The sequence below is a fragment of the Stegostoma tigrinum genome, chromosome 22 (genome assembly GCF_030684315.1).
Source record: "Stegostoma tigrinum isolate sSteTig4 chromosome 22, sSteTig4.hap1, whole genome shotgun sequence".
NCBI classification, from domain to species: domain Eukaryota; kingdom Metazoa; phylum Chordata; class Chondrichthyes; order Orectolobiformes; family Stegostomatidae; genus Stegostoma; species Stegostoma tigrinum.
In genome coordinates this window covers 27,171,332-27,195,152 of record NC_081375.1, presented here as the reverse complement: position 1 = coordinate 27,195,152, position 23,821 = coordinate 27,171,332, and the positions used below count along the sequence as shown (strand labels likewise).

At 39.2% G+C, this 23,821-nt stretch overlaps 2 protein-coding genes across 5 annotated transcripts in view; one reads left to right on the top strand and one right to left on the bottom strand.

Moving 5' to 3' along the window:
- gps1 (G protein pathway suppressor 1) overlaps positions 1-12,115 on the bottom strand; it is a 47,055-nt gene extending 34,940 nt beyond the window's left edge. Inside the window, exons 1-3 of the mRNA XM_048555195.1 lie at positions 12,012-12,115; positions 4,533-4,625; positions 1,666-1,847 (exon numbers count right to left, since the gene is read on the bottom strand). Of these exons, the coding sequence (XP_048411152.1) occupies positions 1,666-1,847; positions 4,533-4,625; positions 12,012-12,056 (320 nt within the window). The 5' untranslated portion in view covers positions 12,057-12,115. The remainder of the gene's footprint in view (positions 1-1,665; positions 1,848-4,532; positions 4,626-12,011) is intronic.
- A 5,267-nt stretch (positions 12,116-17,382) lies between these two features.
- Positions 17,383-23,821, top strand: part of rfng (RFNG O-fucosylpeptide 3-beta-N-acetylglucosaminyltransferase) — a 42,693-nt gene continuing 36,254 nt past the window's right edge. For all 4 annotated transcript variants that reach the window (XR_007249880.2, XM_048555175.2, XM_048555176.2 and 1 more), the window contains exon 1: positions 17,383-18,100. Coding sequence is in view for 3 of the 4 variants with exons in the window: in XM_048555175.2 (XP_048411132.1) it covers positions 17,561-18,100 (540 nt within the window). In the remaining variant the exon portion in view is untranslated. The remainder of the gene's footprint in view (positions 18,101-23,821) is intronic.

Below are 23,821 nucleotides of genomic sequence, written 5' to 3'. Positions count from 1 at the left end.
TAACCGGTTCTTCCTCTCACCCATCCCTTCCTCCCACCCCAAGCCGCACCCCCCGCTACCTACTAACCTCATCCCACCTCCTTGACCTGTCCGTCTTCCCCGGACTGACCTATCCCCTCCCTACCTCCCCACCTACACTCTCTCCACCTATCTTCTTTACTCTCCATCTTCGGTCCGCCTCCCCCTCTCTCCCTATTTATTCCAGTTCCCTCCCCCCATCCCCCTCTCTGATGAAGGGTCTAGGCCCGAAACGTCAGCTTTTGTGCTCCTGAGATGCTGCTTGGCCTGCTGTGTTCGTCCAGCCTCACATTTTATTAACAAGTCTAGATGACTCTTCAACAGAGCAGGAAGAGCAAATCTTCTTCAGGGTAAGCATTCCCCGAAGAGATGTGAAAATTGATTAAAACAATGTAGGAGCAAATTACTGCAGATGCTGGAATCTTACTGAAAACAACAAATGCTGGAGATCACAATGGGTCAGGCAGCATCAACGGAGAGACAGAAAGCTAATGTTTCCGACCTGTCTAGTGTAGCTCAAATATTCTACTACAGCATAGTAGTTTCTGCTGTATTTTCCATAGAGAGAATTGGGGACTGAGAAGATACATGATTTGATAGGCTCGTATTTCCAAGCACTCTCAAGCTGCTGTGTATTGGTTTCTGCTCACTGCTTTAATATCTTGCCAATAGTCAACCTCTAGAGGTTAAGCCCATCAATGACTGATTCCCAGTAGCAGTACTCTCCACCTTTATACTTCGTTTGCAGTGGAGGCGCAGACACCCAAGAGATTGTGACTCAATTGTTAATTTACCATCTTTGATAAATATGACCAAGCCAGTGTGGACAGCATTGGCTTAGTAACTAGTGTGTAGGTAACAGAATAAGCACATGCTGACAGAATCAGCAAGCTCCCCGAGTTCCAAGAGTTGGTGACTTTAACTTGTCTATGCCTAAAAGAATGACACTATCGATGTTGAAGCATCGAGAACACAGACTTGGTAGATTCGTAATTTAGTATCCTCGGTTGCATTGCTTTCGTTTCGTAGTTTGTACTCAGATGTACAATGTAACTGCAGCTTTTGTGACGCATGCGTTGATTTCAGCAAGAAATGACAGGTAACTTCGCATATCTAGGGTCCATAATCAACAGCCTCTCAGTTTGACTGAAAAGCCTCGAATAAATTTCACAGTTAATTGCAGTTAACAACAGTCTTTCTCCCTGCAAAGGAAGAAGGCCTGAATTTCACTGAGTAGCCAGTGTGTTTTGATGAACATAGAAGCAGCACATACAGTAGCAGATTGGACAGAAGATTACAGGATGCATGGGACTGCAAAACTTCATCAACGTAGGCTCTTGTAAAAAATTACATCATTTATTGGCTTTAACTTCTGTATCACTGATGTCCCATTCAAGAACCTGCCTGAGAATGCACAAATAATAAGCAATGCTAGCATACCAGATCAATAGATAGTCAGAAACATAAATCTTCAAATGCTCTCAATACGCCTAGACTACTATACAGCATGTTTCATTCACGTGACCTGGATTCTTCTGGTGCAGTGGTAATGTCCCTATCTCTGAGCCAGAAGGACCTGTTTCAAGTCCCATCTGCTCCAGAGGTGCATAAGGACATGTCTGAACAGCTTGATGCGAAAATTTCTACCTTGTGGCCTCTGTCAGTTTGCGATGAATTTCCTCATACATATCTACATTAAATGTTCTTTGAACGAAGGACAGTGCCATCTTCAGGGCTTCAATGCGTAGTTGTGGACAGTGTTCTGCAATAAACAGGAGCCTCTCAATTCTCATTAAACCACTGTAACTGGCTGCATATTGCTCCAGATCCTGTAAAAGGTATGCAATAACACAGGATTAATGCATTTACATGAAAGGTAAATTTGAACTTAAGTGGAATAGTTTCAGACATCATAGTCTCATCTGCTTTTAAAAACACTTTAAATTTTAATTTCCCATTTGACTTGCAGCTAATGGGAAATCTAACAGCATCACAATAAATTCCTTAATATAAACCACATCAAGAATCCTAAATCAAAATTTAAAATGTTACTGAAATAATATTATTCCCACTGTTTTCATGTTTAATGAAAACACAAGGTACATAATGAAACTGAGCCAAAAACACTCTCATACAGAGTCAGCAACACCATTTTTATACCTTATATTATGAATACCAAATTAAAAATTGAATTAAGAATTGCATGGCCAACAAAATGAGAGCATGTATCAGAAAAATTAATCACACAAGATGCTCACACAGAAGTGCAGATCTCAGAGTTTACTCTTTAGCGTAGCAAAACACCCAAAAACATCCCTGCCAATGGTGGCGGAAGATAAAAAGAGAATCACCATGCTTGGGTCGGACAAGCAAGGTGCTGAAGTCAAGTTTGTAAATGAGAAACAGGAAGATGGCTAACCTGCAAACTTGGGTTCCTTACCATAATTATGCAAAAAGAGGAGGAAAAATAAAAAAAAGGTTCTCTTACTCAAAAGCTTTAGTGCATAGAAGTGCAAAGTTATTTGTGACTCTCTCACTAGTTCAGTCATAAGTAGGTAATTGTATTTATGTAGCCTCTTTTATGGCTTAAAAGAGCATCAAAACACACATACATAATGAATTAATTTTTGAAAGACTTACTACTTTTACTGAAACAAGCCAACTATTCTGCTTCAGCACCATTCCTGACATGTAATCAATGGTCAATATTAGTTTTTAAGGTGACATTGACCATGACATTTTAGCACAGAAACAATGAAACAAAAAATCACTGATCCTTTCTAAATAATGCCATGGGAGTTTTCCATTTATAGGAATCCCAAAACAAGCAAAAGTATAATTGATTTGATATCTCATTCAAAGAGTGACACAATTACTATGTATTGCAGGGGTTCAGTTGGCTCAGCTAGCTGTTCTGTGATGCAGTGATGCCAAAATTGAGAATTCAACTCCTGCGCTGGCTGACATTACCGTAAAAGGACTCTCCTTCTCAAACTCTTCCCCTTGCCTAAGGCTTAGTGACCCTCATGTTAAGTCACCAGCAGTCATCTCTCTCATGAGAGAGTAGCCTTATGGACTGGACTTTACCTCTTATATATTACAATGGAAAGGCACTCTGAACTTTAACAAAACAAAGAATGGTGGATGCTGGAAATCTAAAACAAAAACAGATTTCTGACACACTCTTCTGAAGAGAGGGACAATGAACCTGACACTTTGTCTCTGCTTCCTTTCCACAAATGCTACCAGACCTGCTAAGTTTCTCCAGCAATTTGTGGCACTCTAGACAAGCTACGCCTTTGAAACCAGAATGATGATTCAGAATAGACCATGACAACTAAGCAAAACTGATTAAAGTTATGATGGCCAGCCGATATTTCTGCATAAATTGAAAATTTTTGAACACTTCAAAATTAGTGGTATACAATTACTGGTCTACCATTCATAGGAATCCCATAGGAATTAAAAAGCAAATTATACTAGTGTTGAACATTATGGAAAGCAATTTGAGAGAAGTGAGTGTTTTAGTCAGAGGATGAATTAACTAGACCACATCCACCTTGCTGAAATACATTTCATGAAGAAGTTACACATTGCAACAATAAGAAGCGTCAAGGAAACAGTCTAACTCAAATCATTGTATGCTTCCAACAGAAACAGAAAGAGTAAACACAACAGGCAGTGGCCTGAGAGAGGCTGTTGGTGAACGAGAAGGGGTAGGATTATGGGTGGGGTAACTAAAACATCGATAAAGTGGGTGGTTGTGCAGGGTGGAAGCAAAAAAAAAGTTTTAAAGAGAATAACAATCATCTTTGCGAATTACACCATCTGTGATAACAAAAATGGAGAAGAGATTTTGGTTTTTATATTTTTTTTCACTCTTGGGTTACATGGTCTAAGTCAAAGACTATTATAATGAAGTGCTATGGGTGATATCATAACATCACACTGCAACAGAGGAAAGCAGTTCGGTAAACTTTGCCTGCATCAACTATTCAATTAGTTACACTCTTCTTATCTGATTTCGCAGCTCCACATTCTTTTTAAGCATACATTTAATTCTCTTTTGAAAGCTATTATCTCTGCTTTCACAATCCTTATGTTCCAGATTTTTTAAAAATCCATTCACAGGATGAGGTCATTGTTGGCTAGGCAGCATTCATTTCAGAGTCAACCACATTGCTGTGGGTCTGGAGTCACATGTAGGCCAGACCAGGTAACGATGGCAGTTTCCTTCCCTAAAGCACATTAGTGAATCAGGTGGGTTTTCCGATAATTGACAAAGGGTTTATGGTCATCATGAGATTCTTAATTCCAGATTTTTTTAAAATTGAATTCAAATTTCACTGAAGCCGTAGTGAGATTTGAACCTGGGTCACCAGAACGTTATTTGGGTCTCGCTGGATTAATAGTCCAGGATATTACCACTAGGCCATTGCCTCCCCTATCATAACACTTGTTGGATAAATTACATTCCCCGCTTCTTTTACGAATTATCTTAAGTATTGACATACCAGTGTAGGATTCTCCACTACGTAGTTTGTGTCAGGTGCATTCTGCTGATCATCCTGAGGGTCAGCATCTATTTGCATTGGTTCTACCGCTCCCTTGGGCAAAACGACAGAAAAGCAACTTTAGTCCCAGAAAATTTGCTGATCAATTTTTAAGTCATTGTGCTTAACTTACAAATTAAAACAAAATGTCAGAATACAGGAAATAAAAACAACACAAAGTTACATTTTAAATAGTTCAACTGGTTGCCACTGTTGTAGAAAAAAGACATGTCAACTACCACACTTTTATAAAACATTAATCATAGTAAAGGTAATAAACTTAACAAGGTACCCCAGCATGAATTTTTTAAAAACATGGTCAACTTCTTATTGACATGGAGGACAACACATTGGTCATACACAAATCGGTGTAGTTGACAAAGCTGTTTGATACTGAAGTGAAGTGTATGCTGGGCACCCCAAGACAGATATCAAAAGTTGAATGGATAGCAACGTTTGACGGGGAAGAAAACTCACATGCTGCCATTTCAGTGAATGCAAATAGGCACTCATGGTCACTTATTCGATTACCCCCAAAAACAAATCAGCATTGCCTATACAATTGCTTTATTTAACGCTACCTATTGCTGGATTCACTGTTTCAGTGAAGCCTGGCTATGGCTTTGAAAACATGAACAAAATAAGTGATTAATTGTGCATAGACTGTCAACAGTGAAATTTTAGAGCAGTTGAGTAAAAAAAATTATAGTTCAGCATCCTATCACCATCCAAGTAGGGTTGCTAAAAGCATGATTTTAACAAATCGGCATGTTTTTATACATGCTGTTGAAAAGTTTCCAAGAATTGTGCTCCATAAAGCAAGGGTAATAAATAATTAACAAAATTACAATTATTTACAGGTCCCTTGGAGGATTAAAAATGCACAGTGCATTACAGCCATTCCAGAATTTAAGTATAAACAGTCTACCTACATGCTCAATACGTGTAAAGTATTTGTTTTACTCCACTCGTGGATGTAAACCTTACAACTACAAAGGAAAATATATTTCCCACACAATTTTGCAGACAACACCCTGTTCCTTTTGGTGTCAGCAAACAATTGTTTACTTGATTTTGACATGAAGGCCCTCTTGAAAGAATGTTGGAACAATTAGTAAACATCAGTTAGAGCTCTACAGTCACATTAACTGTTTTGGCTGCTCTGCAAAGTAGAAAAACTGGTTAGATTTACATGAGAAAACGAATGCTTTTGGATCAAAATGATCAGTTCTATCAAAAAGCTGCCTATAAAGAAAAATGTCCTGAAATTTTTATTGGCCTGGATTGTTTCATCACATCATTGTAAACAATTTGGGGTAATACTGTGATCAGAAAGTTTTGAAACCTATACATCTCTGCTTCCATTTGACTCCTGTAATTTTGGCATTAACAAAAGCAATTCATTTTGGGGAACAAACCAAATCCTGCAAATTCACATCACAGAACAATGTTACCAAAAAATGTTTTAGTAGCTCAACAGCCCTTCAACTTCCAGAATTATAATAGGACTCGGATCACAATTCAAGTGTACTGAGGAAAAATGAAACTAACTCTGTCATCAGCTAAAGGCACAAATAAGGTTTACTAACTGGATAGAAATGTTACAAAGAGTTCATTAATCATTCCAGAAAAAGAGAGAAAGATGAGGTAACTAGATCAACTATATTAGTCAAAGTCATCAATGAGATTTCATTCAAAGTTTTATGGAACAGAATTACAAGGGATGCATCATTAAGTTCTTGTTAATCTGCCAAGACTGCACCCTACTAAATAAAAGTAGGAAGCTTTGAAAAACTCAGCAGGTCCAGCAGCATCTACAGCGAGTGAAGGGCTAACATTGATCTCAATATGCCACTTTATCTGGAGTCACCTTAAACTCAAAATATACTTCTCCAGAGACGCCATCAAACCCATTCAGTTTTTACAGCATTAGCTATTTTTAATTTGAGTTTCAGCATTCACAGCATTTCACTTTCATTGTATTCTCGTAAATGATCACTTCAAGTCTCCTTCATATAGCCCACATTGTAAAGTGATTAAAAAAAAAGTAACTTTACTATTCCAAAGTTTTCTCTAGGATTCAAATTTATCAGCTTTGCTTCGACAGGGTTTTTTTATTTTTGCGACTTTCAGGGATTTTTCCTGAATTTTAAGCATTGCTTCCTTGAGCTAGCAAAAAGCTCATATAAATTCTAGATGGCTATTTTCAACACTTCAATAATTTCAAACTGGTATCCAATGAAAAATGGATGAATAGTTGCACTTCATCTATTAGACAAAGTTTCTTTCTAGACCTAAATAGCCCTTCACTTGGTTATTCTCAACTCTATTCCAATTCAACTACTAACAAAGTCTAACAGTATCACTGCAAATAAATAAGCACATTGTTAATACATTACAAATAAGTGGCAGTGTACAGAAGAATTCATCGGATAATGATATTTTAACTTAAGTAAAATTTTAACAGCATTGGGACATTCTGCTTCAAGGATCTTCCACCTTTTATAACACTCATGCCACATTGAGTATTGATCATATAATTGCTATTTTTAAAACTAATATTTAATCATTTTGTCAAAGTTATTTGAACTTTGAGTCCCAAGGTTTACAGCTGGATTTTAGGTTCGGGCTGGATTTCTGTTCATCTTCATTGTTCAAGTTTTCAGCTTCTTCTAGGACCTTGTCTCACTTCCCTCCGGCATGCTGAGAGGCAAACCGACAATAATTATCAGGAACTGCTGCCATCTTATATCTTAGAAGGGATCCAAAGCTTTATCAATTACCAAAGATTAGAATAGCATATAAGTTGCTTCTCTGGCATTAACAGACGAATAATATAAACAACATTGACACTCAAACATTTTCATTTAGACAGTATGCTCTCCTATAGCAAACTAAAATGAAACCACGCATGAGCTGTGTGCTTCCTTTATCAACTTTCCTGGTGATCGAGGTACCTCATAGAGCAGAGTGCAGGCTGACAAGCTGGCGCTAAGGCTGAAATCTCCTGCCGTGCTATGTAGAAACAAGTCTGATCTACTGCTGTGAGGTGTCAGATAAAGGTCTGAGAGCGAAGAGGTGGCTGAGCTGGGAGTGGAGCTATCTCGACACCCTTCCTGACTATCTGCATTCCCTGCCCCTGCAACAGTGCTTGCCTGGGAAAGAGGAATGAAATTAGCAGTTACTACATTTCTAAGCTGGTGCTTAGAGTTAAGATACAATCCAACTATAATTATTCAAAATTCAAGTTATCCAGCAATTTAAAGCTACAATGTATACAATTGCAATTAGTGTTTTCACTACATATAAAATCCATCATTTATTAATGTATTAAGAATTTGCATACAGAATGCACTTTGTGCAAATGTCATCCTGGCCCAAAGTAACTATTGCCATCACATTTTTATTGCTACAAAACAATTTAGCCTTCAAACAATATGAAATCTATTTTAAAAAAAGATCAAAAAGGTGTGAGTAGTGGAGATAACTAACTTCTATTGAACATATTCAAGCAATTGTCAATCATATTGTAAAAAAATTCAGGAGAAAAAACAGAAGTCAGCAGCATGAATATCAAAACTGAACGGATCCATTCTGCTATGCACTTGTGAACTATTTGATAAGAAATAAGTGAGTCATTTGGTTCTACGTAACATTTGAAAAATTGTTTTGCAAAAATATTAAACAATAATGCTTTAAATAGACAAAGATGCACCTAATATTCATTAGCTAAATGTCACTCAGAAATTAGTGTGTCAATTTTACCACAATGTTTGTAATAATATTATTTAATTTATTAGCTTACACATCTTGACAGAAAAAAATTCAGGGACCTTTGTCCTTTGCTTATACTGCATATTAAAATGATTTAAAATCTAATCTCTTGCTATTTCAACATAGCTTGCACTATTGTTTGTAGCTCCATAATAATGTACACCAATGTACGAAACCTCGACGTCAAGCTCTGTAAATGGGTAGGAATTTAAAACCCAGGGAACCACTAGAAAACTAACACAAAGTAAGAGCAAGAGTGAATTTTTTACTACAGTCCAATCCTGTTCCACTATTCTATTCAATATGGGCTAACCTTGAGCTTCAAAACAAAATGCAGAAAGATTGTGAAAAATCTCTCCAATTTTGCTCTTCTAATGAAATAAAATGCTAAAAAGTATTTATTGTACCTCTTATACAAACCATTCATTGGCAAACAATAAACTTTCAGCAAGAATAAAAAATCATTAGTCTGATGTTAAATAAATTTTGATCTTGGTCTCATTGGCCAGTACTATTTTCAAACCCTGCATGTTTATTAAACTCTGAACATTTGCCAGAGTTGTTGGCTGTTGCTGAATTTTCAACACAAGTCCAACAAATCGCATGAACAATTTATAAAGATGGGGGTCACCAAACAACCAGATTCATTCAACTGTTAACTGTCAGCATAGCCCTCGATTTGAATATTTAACAGTTATCAAAATAATCAAAAAGATCAAGGTCAAATTTCAATCACACTACAATGGAGATAAGGAGGAAATGTTTAATTAAGACATCAAGTCGCAAACAATCAGGGAAACAAAAATGCTCCAGAATTAAATTAGAAGTGAATGAAATCTTCCTCAATACCAAATATAATCTCTACTTTACATTCTGTCCCATGAAGCATCATTTGAAGACAGAGTTAGTTTTCAAATGCACAATAACCACAACAAGCTCAACCTTAAATATTCACAGCCTTTCTCCACCATTGTTAAATCAAACAATGCTCTATAGGTAGAAACTTCCTACAATATTGAATGATTGGAGCCACTGTTCTCAGCTCCCACTCCAAACACCATTCCACTGATTCCCTGACAACAATCCAAGATTAAACCAGTTTGTTCACTGCCTTGATCTCAAGATGAGCTTGCAACATCATAATTGTGTCATCTCTTCTATTTGCATAGATCAAAATTCACTCGTGTCTTAATTCAATTCCTACTGAAAGTCTTCCAAAATTTCATGACTTCCAAACTTGACTTTTCTAATGTACTCCTTACAAGTTTCTCCAATTCGTCCTTCACAAACAGTGGTCATCTAAAACTCCTTCCCATGTCTTAGCTCTAACCCTGTTCTCCAATCATCCCTGTGCTTGCTGACCCACAGTGGCTTCCGGTCAGTGTCACGATTTTAAAATTCCTGCACTTATTTCCAAATCTTTCAAGACCACACACGTTTTACCTCTAATTTCCTCTGGTCTCATAACCTACTAAGATGTCTGCACTGCTCTACTGCTGGCTTCTTGAACATTCCCAGTTATAATCTACCATTGACGGCAATGCCTTCAGTTATCTGTGTCCCAAGCTTTGGAATACTTTCCTTATACCCTGCTTTCCTTTTGTAATTTTAACTTAATTTGCATCTGAATAACCACAATAGCCTGTTAATGTGAAAAAAATCCCACATCTTTTTCAGATAATATAGCCTGAGAAGGTGACCATGACTGGGATGGAATCAATGGCAAACAAGTAGAATTGGAGGCCAAAAGATCTTCTGGACATTGAGTTAAAGGAGGTAACAATTCATCCAGGATGTCAGATAGCCTAGAAGAAGAAGTTGTGAGCTACAGACAGAGCTTGCCAATATCAAACCTCTATGAAAAAGCTGATACCGTGCCTATGGATGATATTTCCAAGGCCTGAAATTTAAATAAGGAAAACAGAAGCAAAAATGGATCCTTGGAGCCCTCAGACATAAAAAAAGAGAAGTGGAAGGAAAGGTGCTTGCTGGAAACATATTGACTAGTAGTTCGATTTATATGAACTGAACCACGATAATTCTATGCAGCTAGATCTGAGACATGTTAAAGCCGGCATTTTTAACCCTGAAGAACAGGTATCTCAGTCACTGAGGATATCATTGGTGACTTTGGCAAGGAAGCATTTGATGGGGAGTTTGGCAGAAATGGACATGGTGTTGAGAGACAATAGCATATTGAAGTGGCAGAAATCGATTAGAAATAATGAGATGTAAAACAGCTATCAATCCCTACACAATACTTTAATGCTGCTTTTATTTCTACACATATGACAAGAGAGAACGTATTTTAAAAAAACAATTCCTTCCAGCACTGTCCAATCTGTGCAAATGATTAAACATCAGAAATAACCATTTATCCAACAAGACCTAGACAAATAAACTTTGTTTTCTTCTCAGCAGAACAACAGGATATTCACAATAAATTGTTAGCATGAAGCTTGACTAAAAAGTTACATTCAAACTTTGAATAGGTTGCTTCATTCTGACTAGCAAGATCCTTTTGTCAACTACCCACTTGCTCTTTTGTAAATTCAACACCAAAGCAAGCGGTTATCCTTCTTTAAGAAAACTAAATTTGGTAACTAGGCTATTAACTTAGCCAAAATTAGGTAAAAATATGGCAGTATCATTAAATATAAAAATATTCATTGTTCAAATTTTAAATACATAACTAAAATAATTTTTGCATTTCACATTGACCACAATCTACATGATTCACATTATAAAAGAAAGGAGGCTTTGAAATTACATGAAATTTTCAGCATTGACATGCTTTCATAAGGGCAGAAGACCAAACAATACGATAAAATGAGCCACCACAGTTAGTGATAGTTAAACAGAGAAAATAAGGAATAGGAATAGTTTTTTTTATAAATTCATTCTTGTGATGTGGGTGTCATTGGCAAAAACAGCAAACCATCCTTAACAGTCTTGAACTGAGTGGCCTGCTGGAGAAGATAAGAGTCAAATACATAGGCCAGACCAGGCAAGATGGCAAATTACTGTCCTTATCGGAGCTTTATGCACCAAGTAGATTTTAACACCAGTGATAGTTTCATGGTCTCCCTAAAAGACTGTTTATTCAATTCCATATTATTATTCAACCTAAATCATTATTAACCAAATTTACTGGTGGGATTTGAATCTTACCCTCAGAGCAGTAGCCTGACCTTCTGGTTTCCTAATGGAGTGTCATTTCCATTATCCCTCCCATTATTCCTTGAATTAAATCGAACATTAAAGTCATATAAAGCAGTGGACAAGAAATCCTGCAGCTTAAAAACACTATTCCAGAAGGCAGGAGCCCAGCCAGGAAGCCTGTACTTTTAGGCCCATTCTCAGGTATCAGTTTCCCCAGGCTCTATCTGGAGAAGAGAAACTAAAGCTGAATTTTGGGATTCTGAAACCCTGAAGTTCGGGGCTCGGAGCAAACCCAGGAGCTTCCAGAGCGCAGAAACTGCAAGAGGTGCCTTAGTAACAGGTTCATTCTGGCTCCATCAACCAGCAACCAACTGTCATGTTCTCCTCAGTTCAGCTCCATTCGCCACGGTCAATCCCTTCTCATTACTCCACATGGACATTCTCCTTTCCAATCCCCATCACAGTACACCTACTCTTCAATCGGACGCCAGCGGCACTTTTTACCTGAAAATTTAATACTTGAACGGGAAGTGGCATCTTCTCCCTCATTCAGCAACTCTCAGCAGCCACAGAGCAGCTCCGCATCCGGGCACTCTCATCACTGGGGCGAAAGGTCAGCGCAGCCACGTCCTGCGTCGTGACGTAACCTGCGCCCGAAACGTTTGCTTGGATTTGGGAAGATGCCCCGCATAAACGTGGCGGTACAACCCCCCATTCATTCAATCTGTCCAGTGTTCCAGGTTGGTCAGTCTGCTTCCTTAATTTAGCGGACGCAGCATCTTGTATATAAGACAGTTGCACGATAATTTTAAAATGATTTTTTAAAAAAAATCTCACCAGTTTGCAAATTGTGAAAGGTTTTTCGTTCACTAACATTATATATTTACATATCAATATATAAACTGTATATGGGCATGTGAGGCGATCCCAAGGAGACTGGAATGATCAGGCCTTCCAATCTGTCATTAAATTAATTTTTGTATTTCTTGACCTATACTTCAATTTCTGCAACAATACAACTGGTTTTCCTTTGGTTGACTGACATTTATAAGAAGTCGGGACAACTATCGAGATGTCTCAAAGCGCTTCTCTCACCGACGTCTGAAGAAGGAGTGAGCCTCCGAAAGCTTGTGTCTTAAAATAAACCTGTTGGACTATAACCTGGTGTTGTGTGATTTTTGACCTTGTCCACGCCAGTCCAACACCCGCACCTCCACATCAAAGCATTTTGCAGCAGATGAATCATTTTTCAAGTGTTTTGTGATGTGTTCTCTAGTATTATGCTAACTCTTGTACAATGAACATTGAAGCGGCGTTCTCATTGAAAACAAATTTCAGAAAATATATTCATTGTGCAACTATATCCATTACAATTCTACCACACATATCAATATGGTCCGGGCTCTATTGCTTAGCAGGATGATTGACTAACTGACTTTTCTGACACATTAAAAGGACAGTAGCAGTTATTCAATATGGAGCTAGTACCTTTATACAAGACTATTACATGGCATGATGTCACACAAATATCATCACTTAGATCTCTTAAAGACATGTGCTTGTCTGATCATAGATACAGACAATATTATAACATTCCCCATCAGAAACATATTCAAGATCACAAATCGAAAAGAACAGATAATGTATTTGCCTGTGGATAGTATGGAGTGGATGTAATATGCTGGATTCCTCACTTGCTTTACATGTCCTGGAATGCTTGCAACATATTGAGGATAGTTGTCTGACATATGTGTTGTAGGACACCAAATGTGCGGAAGACAGCTGTTAATGTATTAGTAACTGTAGAACTGGTAGTAATATTAACTTGCTGGATGAAAGGAAACTGGGAAATCTGTCAGTAATACATAGACTTTTACGTATGTCTGTTGAACCTTGTACCATGGTTTAGAGGTAATCTACAGCATAAATACGTTTTTCTCCTCAAATAATGGCAAAATGCTGTGGATGCTGGATATCTGTAACAAACACACAGAATGTTGGAGAAACCCAACAGGTGTGGCAGCATTTGTTGATAGAGAAAAAAGTGTTAACAAAGAGCCATACTAAACACAAAACATTAGCTTGATTTGAAATTGACACCTGCTGCCAGACCTGCTGAATTTCCCCAATATTCTCTGTGCTTGTTTTAGTTCTCTATACTGCTCAGAATGATAAAGCTGGCATTCCTCACAGGATTTTTTCAATTGATGCATGTCCTGTTGGTGCCAGATTTGTATGCCAATCTTTAGTCTCTGCCCATTTGACCACTGTGATGATGGTTCAACATCACTTCATGCAAGATTTTGGGAATCAGTATTAGCTTACAATTGAAAATGATATTTCTCGACTGGCTTAACTCATGTTTGTATGACTACGAGGAATGTTACCATCCTACAGTCCTTATGGAGTCAAAGGAAATCCTGCATTGTTCTTTGTGGTACCACCATCATGCTAAATCGGATAGATTCAGAATAGATACTGCTTGTTCAAATTGGACATCCAAGGTTTTGACAGCCTTTAGCAGCAGCAAAATTGTTTTTAACAATAATCTGTAACTTCACAGCCTCACATACCTCAATTCTACCATCAGTAACAAACAAGGGGACCAACCCTGCTCAATGACGAGTGCAAAAGAGCACATCAGATGCAGCTCCAGGCATGACTAATTAAGTAAAATGTACTGCAAGATTAGGTAGGCTGGGGGCAAAAATTCAGGTATATAAGCCAATACAATTTAATGTGTTTTTGTTTGGCCTTCACGGGGGGAAATGTTAAATAAAGAGGAAAGTATGCCTGAATAAATGTGTACTTTTGCAATAAGATAGCCGAAAGGAGATAGTATCATGCTTTGGATTCAGTTATGACTTTCATTCTAATTGATATTTAAGGTTCCGTACCTGTGCTAAACATGTGAAATATGAGCATGACATAAAATCATAATTGTGATCTGGGATCTAGGGGCAAGTTCTGCTTGATCAGCCAAATGAAAACTGTGTGAACATTCTTTGGACCTGGAGGCAAGGTCAACTTATAGCTGTAAAACAAATGCCTGACTGAAAACTGGGAAGATGCAGCTGATAAAAACATTACAGTGAAAATATAGCTGAAAGGAACTGAGATCATTCTGGAAAAAAAGCAACCAGTCAAAGTTATGTTTGCAGTTGCTTAGAAGTGTTTATAGCATGCCAAAAGGTGTGACACTAACATATGGAAAAAGAGACACTCCAAGTTTAAAGCAGTAAGTGTATGCCAGCTACAGACTTTTAGTGGAGTTATTCTCTGTATCCTGCATGAAAACTGCATTCAAACGTTTTGTAATGGTACGTCAATTTGTTGACCCCTGAAGGCTACATTCATATAGGTTTTCCAGAAATCAATCCACAGCCATTGTAACCAAGAGATCATCTCTTTTAGATTAAACATTAATCGTTTAAATTAATGCTAAAAAGTGTATTCCCTGTCTTGCAGATAAAGTTACACATTAATTTGAAAGAACTACTTCAATTTACTTTGAGGTGACAAGTTGTAGAGCTGGATAAACACAGCAGGCCAAGCAGCATCATAGGAGCAGGAAAGCTGACATTTTGGGCTTAAACCCTTCTTCAGAAATGGGGGAGGGGAAAGGGATTCTGAAATAAATAGGGAGAGAGGGGGAGGCGCCTAGAAATTGGATGAAGGAGAAGATAGGTGGAGGTGAGATAGACTGGTCAAAGAGGTGGGGATGGAGCCAGTAAAGGGAGGATGGATAGGTAAAGGTGGCAGGATGAGGTTAGTAGGTAGGAGATGGGGGTGGGACCTGAGGTGGGAGGAGGGGATGGTGGGAGGAAGGACAGGTTAGGGAGGCGGGAATGAGCTGGGCTGGTTTTGGGATATGGTAAGGGGAGGGGAGATATGAAGCCTGTGAAATCCACATTGATACCATTGAGCTGCAGGGTTCCCAAGCAGAACTGCTCCAACACTGTTAGAGGCATGATTTAATATTAACAACACCACAAGGAGTACTTCCCAAGCAAAAATTACCTTCATAGGACCAACCTTAAAGACTGAACTCATCACATTCGTTTTATTCTGGACATTTTCTTTCTTTAATGAGCTTAAGAATACCCTCATAAAAACCGAACAAATTGCAAATGCTGTAAATCAGGAACAAAAACAAAGTTGCTGGAAAAGCCCAGCAGGTCTGGCAGCATCCATGAAGGAAAAAACAGTTAACGTTTCGAGACAACAAGGTATGGAGCTGGATGAACACAGCAGGACGAGCAGCATCAGAGGAGCAGGAAAGCTGACGTTTCGAGTCTAGAAACAATGGGAACTGCAGATGCTGGAGAATCCAAGATAACAAAGTGTGGAGCTGGATGGACACAGCAGGCCAACCAGCATCTCAGGAGACAAAAGCTGAGGTTTCGGGCCGAGACCCTTCATCAGAGAGGGGGATGGGGAGAGGGTTCTGGAATAAATAGGAAAGAGAGGGGGAGGCGGACTGAAGATAGATAGAGGAGAAGATAGGTGCAGAGGAGAGTACAGGTGAGGAAGTAGGGAGGGGATAGGTCAGTCCGGGGAGGACGGACAGATCAAGGGGGCGGGATGAGGTTAGTAGGTGGGAAATGGAGGTGCAGCTTGAGATGGGAGGAGGGGATAGGTGAGAAGAAGAACAGGTTAGGCAGGTGGGGACGAGCTGGGCTGGTTTTGGGATGCAGTGGGGGAAGGGGAGATTTTGAAGCTGGTGAAATCCACATTGATACCATTGGGCTGCAGGGTTCCCAAGTGGAATATGAGTTGCTGTTCCTGCAACCTATGGGTGGCATCATTATGGCACTGCAGGAGGCCCAGGATGGACATGTCATCTAAGGAATGGGAGGGGGAGTTGAAATGGTTCGCGACTGGGAGGTGCAGTTGTTTACTGCGAACCGAGCGTACGTCTTCTGCAAAGCAGTCCCCAAGCCTCTGCTTGGTTTCTCCAATGTAGAGGAGGCCACACCATGTACAGCGGGTGCAGTATACCACATTGGCGGATGTGAAAGTGAACATAGCTTGATGTGGAAAGTCTATGGGGGAGGGGAAAGGAATTCTGAAATAAATAGGGAGAGAGGGGGAGGCGGATGGAAGATGGATAAAGGAGCAGATAGGTGGAGAGAAGACGGACAGGTCAAGGAGGCAGGGATGGAGCCGGTAAAGGTGAGTATAGGTTGGGAGTTAGGGTAGGGGTTGGTCAGTCAAGGAAGGACAGACAGTTCAATGAGGTGGGGATGAGGCTGGTAGATGGTCAGTGGTTGGTGGTCAGTGGTCGGTGGGAGGAGTGGAGAGTTGGGAGAAGGGATGGACAGGTTAAGGAGGCTGGGGAATGAACTGGGCTGGTTTTGGGATGCAGTCGAGGATGGGGAGATTTTGAAACTTGTGAAGTCCATTTAACATTTTAAGTCTGGTTCTGAGGAAGCGTCACCGGACCAGAAACATTTACTGTGTTTTTTACCCCTTCACAGATGCTGCCAGACCTGCTGAACTTTTTCAGCAACTTTGTTAGGAATACCTTGCTTACTTGATGGTATTCCCATCAGCCCTGAACAAAAATCAGTCCGATATAGGTGCAGCTGATTTCCCCCTACAATTTAACATTTCTTTTTAATTTTTCAATATGTCCATTTCGATTTTTAAAAAAATTATGATCAGAAACACAAGGGGGAGGAGGTGGGGTGAACAGCTGCCTAATGTGAGTCAAAGTTCTGCCGTGGACTGTGGGAAAGACCAACTTTATTCTGTGTAAGTTAGATTTGGTAGCAGTGTGGTCCTCCACGTGAGGTGGCGATCCAATTCAAAGGGAAAGGAGTTGCTCAGCTGGAGTGAGCTCTTTCATGTTCACTGTCTGCTTGTTGTTCCTCGGAATTAGAAACAAACACAGCAGACAAACGAACTGGGTGGAGAGTGTGTCGTTGTGACACTTGCCAGTGTAAGAAGGTCCTGCGGGCTACCCATCAGACATGGGAGCGATTCTGGACGTGCCCCGGCCCCAGCAGCGCAGCTCCTCTGCCCCTGGGGGCTGAGGCTGAGCACAGACGATGCGTTTACGGGGGAGCGCAAACAGTAAACTCTGCTTCCTGCTCTCCCTGACTCTCTGCGCCTCTCTGCTGCTCTTGATGGGACTCCAGCAGTGGGCACCCTCGGATCTGCAGCTCTCTCGATCCCTGCAGCCCTTCAGGCAGTCCCCCCAAACACTTGGAAATGCAACCTTGGACAGAAGCCTTTCTAAACAGGAGAAACGAAGAGGAGCCGCTTCATCGGGGAGCTCCATCACCGACTCCAGCAGTGCATTTAAAAGAGAGCACAACTACCAGCGATTTGCAAAACCAGAAAAACTTCTTCGGACTTACGCCAAAGCGAAAGGGCTGCAGGATTTTGTGAAGAACTCAACAGTGAAAGATCAGCGAGGTCCTGGACCCTGGGAGAAAGCTGCAGCGCTACCCTGGGACATCGCACCGCACAGCAAGCATAAAATGCAACTCAGTGACATTTTTATTGCAGTAAAAACTACTCGAAAGTATCACAAAGCCAGACTGGATCTGCTTTTTCAGACCTGGATCTCACTAGTAAAGGAACAGGTGAGTGCTGTTTCGAAACTGCTCAGATACAGTTCAAGTTTTATTTTACTTTTTTTGCAAAAACTCACCAGTCTCTCCCCCCGCCCAACTCCAAACCCTGAAGCTGCTGATGTGCTGGTTTTCCATTTCTCATTAAATTTTTTTTGATGTGATCGAAACTGTGAAATCCAGCAAGGTATTTGTGCAGGATTGTTGACCCTGATCCGATCGACATCCAATATCCCCATACATACAGATCCCAGCAGGAATCATTGAATGGCGAAGTGGGTATCCTCATTGGTTTTTCTCTTCCCAGCTTGAGGATGCTGAGACCACTTAACATTATTCCGCTGGCATCCTTGTTTGCCTCTGCTAAATCAGCCTGGACTTATAGCCTTAAGTCCATTCTGTTCCATGCGAAAGTTAAGAAACTTTATTTCAAATACAGTTTGCAGCAGCTTTCCATTTAATCCAGTCAAGTCAAAGTGAATAGTTAAATCTTACTTCAGTGTCAAGTTGGAAGGAAATTGGCAGCCTACACGATGCCATTGGGTAAAATACAAAAACCTCTGCTTCTAACCTCCATCTTAATGTTTGTTTTAGCAAACTGTGATCTTTTATAGTTACCACTGCTTGTTAAATCAAACACTTCTACAGATTGTAAAAGACATGCCCAATGAACAGAGAGGTGCTTCGAAAATAGTCTCTTTTTCATAGGAAATCAACTTTCGTTGCCTGTCTTCTAACCCCATTTATATGTCCGTACTGGCATGCACTCTCCGTTGAGGTGTCTGTTCTGTTTTCAGAATTACTAAGACAATTTTAGTTGGCACTGTGGAATTTTTTAGTAATGCTGTTTGTTTCCTAAGTGTGTCACCGTTTTTCTCCAGGAAGTAATTGCTTGTAAGGAACTTTTTAAAAGTACATTTTCATTGTTCAGGAAAGGTAATGGACAAAACTGAAGTATTGACAGTTTTAATGCTTTTGATATGAGATGAGCAAAATCCTTGAAATAGGACCTCTTAAATCTAATCTCTATTGTTCATCTATGCTAAATTTGTACCATGGTGTTTATATATTGTGACTTAGCCAAAACATTTATATGGTGTAAAATGTTTTTGGCAAGAAGCAATTAGCAGGTTTTTAAAAAAACACTAACTGCTTTAACAATAAGTTAATTCATTGCACAAGAAGGCTAATGGAATGCTGGCCTTTAGATTAAATTAGATTCCCAACAGTGTGGAAACAGGCCCTTTGGCCCAACAAGTCCACACCACCCCTTGAAACATCCCAACCAGACCCATCCCCCTATAACCTACACACCCCTGAACACCACGGGCAATTTAGCATGGCCAATCCATCTAGTCCGCACATCTTTGGACTGTGGGAGGAAACCGGAGCACCCGGAGGAAACCCACAGGGAGAATGTGCAGACTCTGCACGGACAGTTATCCGAGGCTGGAATCGAACCCAGGTCCCTGGTGCTGTGAGGCTGTAGTGCTAACCACTGAGCCACCATGCTGCCCCCTATATCTCGAGGATTGTAGGGAAAGGATGTAGAATTATGCTGCAGTTATACCAGTTGGTTAGATCCCACTTGAAATACTGTGAGCTCATCTGGGCAACACACCTTAGGAATGATGTATTGGAAGGAGTACAGCATAGGTTTACAAGGGTGACACATGGACTTTGAAGGTTTAGTTATGAAGGGATTACACAAATTATGTCTATTTTGTCTAGAATTCATAAGGTTAAGCGTTATTCTGACCGGATTCTTCAAGATATTAATAGGAAAAGACTCAATAGTTAAGCATAAATTATTTCTGCCAGTTTGAGATTCTAGAACTAGGGGACTTAGTCTAGAAATTAGTGCCCGATCGTTCAGGAGAGATGTCAAGTAGCACTTCTACACACAAAAGGTGGAAGTCTGTTCCAGAAATGGCAGTTGATGCTAAATCAGTTGTTAATCTTCAATCTGAGATTATTTAACAAAAATTTATCTAAGGTTTTAAGGGATGTGGGCCAAAGGCAGGAATGTGGAGTTAGGTCACAAATCAACCATGATCTCATTAAATGGCAGAACAGGCTCAAGAGGCTGAATGGCCTATTCCTGTTCCTGTGTTTTTATTTTGGTTTCAGTCAGCTGATCACCTAATTTTTATGGCACTTGGCTTTTTGTACTTGTTTCATTTTGTTTTCCTAAAGGCTGAGACAGAAACTATTTGTTCCACCCTTGGTGAGAAGATCAATTTTAATAAGCAGTCTCTAACGTGTGATTTGCAGATACTAAAAATCTGTGCAACTCTCATAAAGACTTTTAAGCAGCTTTTTAAAGATCTGACTTGGAGCCAGGATTCTTGACATCATAGGCAGCAGCTGCCTCTTGCTGTGTTTGGTCTGAAATGTTACTGGTTGCTGACTAGTCAAAAACTTTAAGCAAGGAAAAAGGAGCTCCTCTTCCTTTTAATGTTTGGTAATTTAATCATCAAGGGGATAACTTGCAACCAGAATATATTCAGAAGATAATTTGATCAGATCCATCTGATGGTGTTTAGGCATGAACGACATTGAACAAATGATGGTATTTATGTAGTGTCTGTTTATGTTCAGGTTACCTCATGGTGACTCCATCTATTTGCAGCTTGGTAGAAATATAAAGGAGATAGGGAGAAAATACAATTCAATATTTTAGAACATAATTAGGTTAACATTTATATACAGCAGCCACAAGCTGACAGCCAGGATTGCCCCTCACTGCCACAACTTGGAGCAAAAGTCAGTTTAGCACTGGCCTTAAAGGCTGGATAACCCATTAGAATTCTCATTTTCGACTGGGACTAATCTTGCCACTTCTTGAGCAAGAATAGCCTGATGATTTAATATCACTCAACCTGAGTGTTCAATTGATTTCAGGTATTGTTTTATGCCCTAGTGTTTTAAGGTTAGTTATGTTTTGGATTTTTTTTAGATTCCCTACAGTGTAAGTAAACAGTAGTAAATTGAATAATGAGCTACTTCTTTCTCAGGTACTCTCAACTCTCTGGTTTTATTTTTATTTGCTTTCTATAAATATCTCCAAATCAAATAAACTGTTGCATTATATATTTGGATTTTTATCAAAATCCATTGGTGCATTAGCAAAATGTAGCAATCATTGTACTCAAACGAAAGAAGGAGAATAAAATAAGAAATTAAAATAGTTCCGTGCTCTCAGGCAATAAATGAGAATAAAATGCATATAAAATTAAAGCTGTTGCTTCACAGGAGGTGCTCTATTATTTTTAATATGGAACCTCCTGAGCCCCTTGGATTGTTATCAATCACTCACTGTTTTATTGAACTTAATCTAAAGTCTTAGTCTGTGTGAGAAATGATTTTTAAAATGCCTCATTGTTTTAAATTTGTTTTTCTTTGTTCAGTTTCTATACCTTCCTCTATCTCCTTTTTCCCTCTCCCCTGCTGTTTCCTTTTTTTAAATGCATGCCAGATGTTAGTTAATGCTGAGAATTGTCAGATTGCACAAGTTCTGTATAAAGAGGCATATTAAACTTTTGTGTCGTTTCTGTGAGATCTTCCTCATAACCACAATGAGGCAGCTACGTACTCACAAGCTATTGATTCATCCTTGCAGGAAGATGAACACCATCCTAATTTAATCAGATGCCTTCAAATCTCTTTCAGAAAGAGAGTGGATGCATTTGTCACATGTCTGAATGTTCAAATAACGTTTCTAAAGAAAAGAAATATTTTTGAACCTGTAATTTGTTTTTGTTAGTTCGCCAATCCAGAAAGGAAACATGTTTAATGTCGAGCAGAAAAAGTGTGTTCATTGAATTTGACAATCCACACAGGGTAAAGTTTTTTGTTCTGAAAAACACTCTAGATGCTCTTTCCAGCATTGGGTATCCATAAGAACAGAGTCAATAAGTAGTCACTAATTTATGGCTGGGTGGTGTATTCTGATTGCATGCAGTGGAACTTCCAAATTTTCAAAAACAAGAAGGAAAGATTGCATCATGGTGACTGCAAACAGAAATGAGAAAATAACTGTTCCAAATAGAGCCTAGGTTGGTTTTGAATTTGTATGTGCAATGTTACGCACAAAGACTCTTACCAATTTTTATAGATGCATATAGTAGAAAGCATCCTAACTGGATGCATCATAGTGTGATATGGCAACTGCTCATCCCAAGACTGCAAGAAACAACAGAGAGCCGTGAACACAGCTCAGTCTGTCACACAAACCAGCCTTCCATTCATTGACTCTATCTGGCCTTCCTGCTGTCTTGGGAAATCAACCAACATAATCTAGGACCCCACCCCATCCCGGTTATACACTGTTCCATCATCTTCTGTCGGGCAGAAGATATAAAAGTTTGAATACACACACGAACAGATTCAGGACCAGCTTCTTCCCCGCTATTGTAAGACTTTTTTAAATGAACCTCTCAAATGTTAATTTTGATCTCTCTCTCTCTCTCTTTCTCTTTCTCTCTTTTCTCTTTCTCCTCTCTCTTTCTCTCTCTCTCTCTCTCTCTCTCTCTCTCTCTCTCCTCTCTCTACCTGTCTCTCTCTTTGGCCCCTTCTGTGGCTGAAACACTGTTTTCTGTGCTCTGTTCTGCTGCCCTAATGCATTTTGCATGGTACGATCTGCCTTGTCTTAGCATGCAAAACAACACTTTTCACTGTGTATCTTGGTATATGTGACAACAATAAATCAAATCAATTGATATGCTCTTCAATTTTTGTGTATCACTATCTAAATCCTATGCAGTGATCTTGAAGAAAAATCTGTTGTGCGATTAAGTTATTTGGCTTTGCCCATAATTTGAAGCTTTTACAGCTGTGATTCCAGAAAAGTCATGGGTAAAATAAAGCATCATGTAACGCATAATAACCTGGAGAAAGTGGGAGCGATGATAAAATCTTCAAGAAGTAGAAGAATAGATAAAAAGCCTTTTTTGCAACATTGACAAGGAGTCCTCAATATTCTTTACCTGAGAAACTGAAATGAAAGATTAAAGTTTTGTTTTCTACTTTTGGAAGCAATGATGTAGAGAAGAGCATTGATTTTGATTTTATGAAAGGATTTTGAGGAGTAGGATATTAGATTAAAAAGCATGGCCCCCTGCTGGCACATCCTAACCACATGGTAACATGTAGATTATATCATGCATTCCAGGAAAGAGAGTGCAGAAAGGAATGTTCCAGATTTCAAGGACATTGTACAAATTTTGGGTTGCTGAGACTTCAAGACTAGATGAATTTTACTTCAACAGAACCGATGCTGATATCCTTGCAGGGATGGAAGCATAAAGTTCTGATGAAAGGTTGCGGATGTAAAATGTTAACTGTTGGTCCATAAATACTGCCAGACCTGCTAAGTGTTACCAGCAGCTTATGTTTTTGTCTTATGATCATAACCCAATTAGGTTAATTGTTAAAATACAAAAAAAGTAATTAATTTCAAACATATGAGAACTGACTTAACCCAGTTTAATTGCTTGCTAAAAGATGCAGATCAAAAAATGAATATATTTAAACAGAAAATCAAGAGGTATGAAACTATTAATTTTGTAGCACAGAAAGTGTGCATCACTAGGAAAAAAAGACATTTTGTTGAAGCTTTTTATTTGTACTCATCAAGAATTGTACTCAGTAGGAAATACCAGTATAAAGGGAAAACCACATCAGTACTGTGTAGCAGGAGAGTGCTGATTGGTTGGCAAGTCATTGGTAGAG